At 43.7% G+C, this 7,500-nt stretch overlaps 1 protein-coding gene across 4 annotated transcripts in view; it reads left to right on the forward strand.

Annotated features, from left to right (window-relative positions):
* The window catches only part of LOC126986220 (synaptotagmin-15-like), a 61,155-nt gene that overhangs the window by 37,983 nt on the left and 15,672 nt on the right, over positions 1 to 7,500 (forward strand). For 3 of the 4 annotated variants that reach the window (XR_007739429.1, XR_007739433.1, XM_050842198.1), the window contains exon 2: positions 3,154 to 5,785. Coding sequence is in view for 2 of the 4 variants with exons in the window: in XM_050842198.1 (XP_050698155.1) it covers positions 5,641 to 5,785 (145 nt within the window). In the remaining 2 variants the exon portion in view is untranslated. The remainder of the gene's footprint in view (positions 1 to 3,153; positions 5,786 to 7,500) is intronic. The other variant, XM_050842204.1, reaches the window with a different exon arrangement.

The following is a 7,500-nucleotide window of genomic DNA, read 5'->3' on the forward strand; positions in this document are numbered from 1 at the left end:
GACACGATTTTGACCCCCAAGTCCTGACGCATTGAACGCTTTTGAGTTTAACGCCGCGCATTTCGTAATCGAACTTCTTATTCCTCGTTCCAACTTGAAGGACCTGGCACTTGTCTACGTTAAAGGGCATCTCCCATCTATCCGACCAAGCTGAAATTTTGTGCAAATCCTCTTGGAGGCTTTGCCTGTCTTCGTCAGTGAGAACCGAGTTACCAATCTTTGTGTCGTCTGCAAATTTACTAATGCGGTTATTGAGTCCAACATCCACGTCGTTGATGTAAATAATGAAGAGCACTGGGCCAAGAACCGAGCCCTGAGGGACGCCACTAGTGACAGGCGCCCACTCTGAGTTAAATCCGTCAATCACTACTCTTTGTTGTCTGTTGCTCAACCAATTCGCGATCCATTGGTTTACCTGACCGTCAATACCTATTTGTTTTAATTTGTAAAGTAATTTATGATGCGGACTTTATCAAACGCTTTCTGAAATCAAGATAGACTACGTCCAGTGATTTGGTTACGTCATAAACAGTGAAGAGGTCGTTATAAAAGGTTAATAGATTTGATAGGCAGGATCTTTTATTTCGGAAGCCATGTTGTGAGTCCCCAATTAATGAGTGGCTTTCAAGGTAACTCACAATTTTGTCTCTAATTATGCCCTCAAGTAGCTTACCTACAACCGAAGTTAGACTAATGGGCCTGTAATTACCTGGTACTTTTGTCTCCTTTCTTAAAATCGGTGTCACGTTAGCCTTTTTCCAATCTGAAGGGACAATGCCTTGTCGCAAGGACATATTGAATACGGTTGTGAGGGAGGAGAGTATTTCGCTCTTTGTTTCTTTCAGCAGAGTTGGATATACTTTATCAGGTCCAGGACTTTTATTTGTTTTAAGTGATTTGAGGGCTTTAAGGACTTCATCGGGTTTTATTTCAAAGTTAGACAATGCATGCTCAGGATTTACATTAGTACTGGTGTTGGTGGTGGTGGAGGACTGTTATTATTAAACACCGAGGAAAAGTAATTATTTAATAGGTTTGCAACGTGTTGGCTGTCAGTCACTAGTGCACCGTCGCTGTTTATTAAAGGTCCAATTCCACTTCTGATCGCCTTTCTGTTGTTTATGTAACTGAAGAAGGATTTCGGATTATTTTTACAGTTGGCTGCAAGAGAGAGAGAGAGAGAGAGAGAGAGAGAGTCCAGAAAAAGAGGAAGGATGGAGGAGAATGAAAAACAGTAAGAGGAAAGAGGAAGGACAGAAGGAGGAGGAGGAAGAGGAGGAGGAGGAGGAAAATGTTGGAAGAAAAATAAAGTAATACATTTTGCGAAGAGAGAGAGGTAAGGAAGGAAGGAAGGAAGGAAGGAAGGAAGGAATTAAGGGAGAGGAAAGGAAAGGAAAAAGAGAGAAAAAGGAGAGAAAAGGGAGAGAGAGAGAGAGAGAGAGAGAGAGAGAGAATGAATGGAAAGTATCAATATTATGTTTCAATGTGTTTCGAGAAAGGGAATTACCGCTACTTGGAATTCACACACACACACACACACACACACACACACACACACACACACATTCTTCTGCTAATATATTACTAAGTGTGGGTGGTATCGTAGAGAGAGAGAGAGAGAGAGAGAGAGAGAGAGAGAGAGCGGTGGGGGGGAGCAATATATCTACAAATTGAGAGAGAAGAGAAAGAAATGATCAATGTGTGTGTGTGTGTGTGTGTGTGTGTGTGTGTGTGTGTGTGTGTGTGTGTGGGTTTGGGTGGGTGTGGGCGTTTGTCGTTTTTGGGGGTCAGTGAGTGTGTGGGTGGTGATGTATGTGTGTGTGTGTGTGTGTGTGTGTGTGTGTGTGCGAAGGTCAGTTGACAACACTGTCTTGCCCGTGAATTGGTGACTTTGGCAATACTGTTTGAGCTGTCGTATTGACGCTCACCTACTCCTCCTCCTCCTCCTCCTCCTCCTCCTCCTCCTCCTCCTCCTCCGTCTTATCTTCTTGTTCCTCCTCCTTCTTCGTTCACACTTTTTATCCTCCTCCTTTTCAGTTCCACCGTCTCTTCCTCCTCCTCCTCCTCCTCTACCTCCTTCTCCTCCTCCTCCTCCACCTTCTCTTCCTTTCCTTCCTATTTTTTGCTTCTCTTTTATCTTCTTTTCTTTGTTTTCTTCTTCCTTTTCCTCTTAAACATATATTTCAATCTTTCTTATTTTCTTTCTTCTTCCTCTTCCTCCTCCTCCTCCTCCTCTTTTTCTTCTTCCTTATCATTTTTCTCTGCTGTTTCCTTTTCCTCTTTCTCTTTTTTTTTTGTTGTTTCTTTGTCCTTGTCCTCTTGAACATATATATTTCCATCAGTCTTATTTTCTGTCTCCTTCCTCTTCCTCCTCTTCCTCCTCCTCTTTTTCTTCTTCCTTCTCCTTTTTCAGTTCTATTTTCTCTTCTTCCTTTTTGTTTTCTTGTTTTCCTTTTGAACTTATAATATTTCCATCAATCTTATATTCTGTCTTTTTCCTCTTCCTCCTTTTCCTCTTTTCCTTCTTTTCTTCGTCTTCTGCTTCATAATAATCCCCCTCCTCCTCCTCCTCCTCCTCCTCCTCCTCGTCGTCGTCGTCCGTTGGTATGGCCTCCAGGTGTGTTATGTACTAATTAGTCTGGTCACCTGCATACACACACACACCTGTTTCCCCTTATTAGCATACCTGGCCCTCCATGACGACCTTGTAACGCTGACGATGATGGTAAAAATGTGTGTCGGGGTGGGTGGGGGGATGGGGGGGGATTGTGTCTCGGAGGGGTTATATGTGTGTGTGTGTTAGGGGTGGGGGTGGGTGGGGGGTTGTGTCTCGGAGGGTTATATGTGTGTGTGTGTGTGGGGGGGGTAAGTGAGGGAGGTGTTTGTTATTGGTTTTTTTGTTGTTGTTTTCCTTCTCCTCCCCCCACCCACCCTCTCTCTCTCTCTCTCTCTCTCTCTTTCTTCTCTTTTGTTTCTCTCTCTTTCTTCATTCTTCTTTTCTATCTTTTTTCTCCTCTTCCTCCTTTTCTTCTTCCTTCACGTTTTCCTCTTCTTTTTCATCTTTTTTTTTTTTGTCTGTGCTTCTAACTGTCTGTCTGTCTATCTGTCTATCTAGGTCTGTCTCCCTAACCTTCCTCTTCCCTCTTGTTGCAGGCCACCGTCTCAGTCCCTGGCCTCGGCTCGCCCGGGATAGGCAGGCAGGCAGGTTGGTAGGCTTCACCATGACGCCTCACCCCGCCTCGCTCTCCTATTTACGTCCACGCCTACCCTCGCCAGGCCTGGAGGTGCCCGAGGCGGTGAAGGCCCCGTAGTCACCCCGCCCAACGCTACCCCTCTAAGCCTCTCGCCCTAAAGAACTCCTCGCCCTTGGATCCACTGACACGGAGGTTCAGATTCTATACAAGGCTTACCAGGAAGGATCAGACGCTTTCTCGTGCATTCACAAAGGATCAGAAGTTATCTAAGACTTCACAAAGATTCATAAACTCTCTCGTGCATTCACAAAGGATCAGAAGCTATCTAAAGCGTCACAGAGGACAAGAAACTACGTGGTTGATGTTCATAAGCTACCCAAGGCTTGACACAAAAGATCAGACGCGCTCTCACTCACCCACAGATGATCAGAAACTACCCAAGACCGCACAAAGAATAAGGAACTATTAATACTTGCTTGAGGATCGGAAACTAAGAACTATAAACCGCTCAAGCCTCTAAAACCAGCACCAAAGGATCAGAAACCACTTGAAAAACGACAGCAACGTTCACAAACACACACAGAGATAGGATTGAAACGCTTAACGCCTTATGCTTCATCAGAAAGGCTCAGAAACGACAAAAACGATCGGAAACATACATAGAAAGGCTTGAAACGCTTTTTACTTCATCACAAAAGCTCAGAAACCACTTGAAACGACAAAAAACGATCAGAAACACACAGAGAGAAAGGATTGAACGCGTTAACAGCTTCATTCTACATCACAGAGGCTCCAGGTATAGCAGAGAGGGTCAGAAAACCCCTTGATAAAAAGACGATGAAGATTCCTACCAGGCTATCGTTGAAGGGTTAAAGGCAGAGAGCGGAGCGGTGAGTGGAGTGTTTTAACGGAGCCCAAACTCTTGAAGGGCGCAAGTTGGCCCTGTCCCCGAGGCGTCCCTTCTCCTCGAGTGGCGATCAGAGGTGGATTGAAGAGGAAGAAGAGGATTGAAGAGGAGGATTGAGTGGTGTAGGTGAAGTGCCCGGCCCGTTGACTGCCTTTGTTTGTGAGTGTGTGTTTGTGTATGTGCGTGTATGTGTGTGTGTGTTTACCCCGTGAAAGACAGCGAGCCGCCAAGTTTGTGTGATTCGCTTCCTCTCACGGGAAATTTACCAACTTTTTGTTCCGGCCAGCCCTGAGAGAGAGAGAGAGAGAGAGAGGGAGAGGGAGAGCACTGGCTGGCTGTCCCCTGTCGGCCCTAACAACAAGACAGAGAAAGGGAGAGGGAGAGAAGACAAAAAAGCGAACCTAAATAAAAGAAGAAAGAAAGAAAGAACGTTGACGAGAGAAAATAAGAAATAGAAAAGAAGTAGAAAAAGGAAACATCAATAAACCGAATGAGAAAGAGGAAATCAGAAGGAAAAGAAGAGAAAGAGAAGAGAAAAAGATAGAAAAAGATAGACGAGTGAACAGTGAAAAGGAAGAAAACGAATAAGAAAGAAAGAAAGAAAAGCAAAAAAAAACGAAAGAAAGAAAGAAAATAAAGAAAAGGAATAAGAAATAAGAAACAGTAAAAGAAAGAGAGAGAGAAACAAAAAAAAACATATTAAAGAAAGAAAAGAAAAGAAGAAAATCAAGAAAATCAAGCTAAAAACCACAACCAATAGACAATACGAGAGAGAGAGAGACTGAATCCCCAACAGTTATCAGAAGAATAAAAAGAAGAAGAATCAAAAAGGAATCCAGTCACATATTATTTTCTCTATACTCTTTGATGCGACTGACCTCAAGAATTCAAACCCAATCAAACGTCGACTTAAATAACAACAAGTAACAGTTAGCAGGCTTCTCCTCCTCCTCCTCCTCCTCTTCCTCTTCTTCCTTCACTTCCTCCTCCTCCTCCTCCTCCTCCTCCTCCGCCTCCTTCTGCGTCTGACCTCAGTTGTCGCAAGGGAAAAAAATAAAAAGAAAGTCGTGGGCGGAAAAAGCGAAGGAATGGCATGAAAGACATATTCTGAGACCGAGTTGGGAGAGGAAAAAAAATAAGAGGAGGAAAAAGACAGAAAGAGGAGGAAGAAGAAGGGAGAGGAATAAAGAGGGAGCGAGAGATTACACACACACACACACACACAGATAGACAGACAAAGAGGAAAAAGGACACGCTGAAGAAGAGAAAAAGAGAGCAAACCTGAGAAAGACAAGAGAAAGAGAGAGAAGAAGAAAGAAAACGATTAAAAAGAAAGTGTGTGAGTGAAAGAGAGAGAAAAAGAGCAACAGGAAACAAACAAAGGGCAAGAGAAGTCAAGTATTTAGAGAGAGAGAGAGAGAGCGTAAAAAATCCTGCTGCGAATCGTAATAGCTAAGGTCATATAAAGTCACCAGGTCAAGCTCACGAGGTCAAGGTCACCACTTCAAGGTCACCAAATCAAGGTCATCAGGTCACCTCATGGCACCAGCGCTCGGGGTCAACATGGCTCTCCAAGATGACCTCTTCCCGGGGGTCATCCTGCCGCAGCCGGGGTCGTCGCTCCCCCCTGAGGCCGTGAGCCTGACCCCACATGACCTTACCCCCGCACCCCTACACAACGCAGGTGGGTGCCCTCTTGTTATTGTTGTTGTTTTGTTATTGTTGTTGTTATTATTATTATTATTATTATTATTATTATTATTATTATTATTATTATTATTATTATTATTATTATTATTATTATTATTATTATTATTATTATTATTATTATTACTACTACTACAACTACTACTACTACTACTACTACTACTACTACTACTATCACAGAGAGAGAGAAACACACACACACACACACACACACACACACACACACACACACACGGAGGACAACATCACTCCCCGCTAAATCAGTGACCGCCGATTGGGTTAAGCGCTGGTCACGGCCGATCAAACAGTGGGGCGACAGGACCTGACGGCCGACCAATCACGAGCCAGAGAGCGTAAATGGACCGTTCTGATTGGCGGACACGATTGGGTTACGTCATCGCTCATTGGCTCCTGTGCTTGCTTGTTTTTTTTTGTTTTTGTTATTGTTGTTGTTTTTGTTGTGTTCTTTCTTTCATTATGTTTTTTTCTCGTTTTTTCTTCATTATTTGGTTTTCTTTTATTTATTTGAATGTATTTTTTATAGTCTCTCTCTCTCTCTCTCTCTCTCTCTCTCTCTCTCTCTCTCTCTCTCTCTCTCTCTCTCTCGTAACAGATAAACAGTATTGGAAGAGAAAGAAAGAGAGGGAGAGAGAGAGAGAATATCCCAGCTTCCTGTCTAGTCTTTATATTAGCTGTCAAGAGAGAGAGAGAGAGAGAGATCATTAATATTTTTCTCTCACCTTTACTGGAGAGAAAATTATCACCATTCTCTCTCTCTCTCTCTCTCTCGCTCATTTATTCTTGTTATTTTTACTAGTTTTCGGTTATTCTTAGCGCCTCCTCCTCCTCCTCCTCCTCCTCTTCCTCTTCCTCATCATCATCTTCCTCTTCACTTTCCGCTCGTTAATTTTCCTCCACCATCACCTCTACATCTTCCTCCTCCCCCTCCTCCTCCTCCTCCTTCTCTCTCTCTCTCTCTCTCTCTCTCTCTCTCTCTCTCTCTCTCTCTCTCTCTCTCTCTCACTCTCTCTCCTCCTCCTCTCTCTCTCTCTCTCTCTCTCTCTCTCTCTCTCTCTCTCTCTCTCTCTCTCTCTCTCTCTCTCTCTCTCTCTCTCTCTCTCTCTCTCTCTCTCTCTCTCTCTCTCTCTCTCTCTCTCTCTCTCTCTCTCTCTCTCTTTCCTTCAATCCTCAAGTGATATTATTGCAAGGAACTTTATCCCATCTCGGTCCCTCAAATATCCTTCACTGATCCCTCTGTCCCCTCTTTCTCCTTCTCCTCCTCCTCTTCCTTTTCCTCCTCTTCTTCTTCCTCCTCCTCCTATTCTTCCTCCTCCTCCTCCTCCTCTTCTTCCTTCTGTCTTTGCACCTTTTCCTCCTTCTATTTTAGTATTCTCGCTCTCGTTCTTGTTATTTTCTACTATATTATTCTCCTCTTCTTCTTCTTCCTCCTTCTCCTCCTCCTCCTCTTCCTCCTCCTTCTATTTTCGTATTTCTGTTCTTGTTCTTGCTATATTTTTTTCCTTCCTGCTCTTCTTTTTATTCTACTCTTTCTCCTCCTCCTCCTCCTCCTACTCCTCTTCCTCCTCCGCCCTATCCTTTTCACTCCATCAAACTTGAAAGGAAATACACATTGAGAAGGTATTGCCCCACTCTCTCTCTCTCTCTCTCTCTCTCTCTCTCTCTCTCTCTCTC

Source organism: Eriocheir sinensis, chromosome 5, assembly GCF_024679095.1.
Source record: "Eriocheir sinensis breed Jianghai 21 chromosome 5, ASM2467909v1, whole genome shotgun sequence".
NCBI lineage: Eukaryota > Metazoa > Arthropoda > Malacostraca > Decapoda > Varunidae > Eriocheir > Eriocheir sinensis.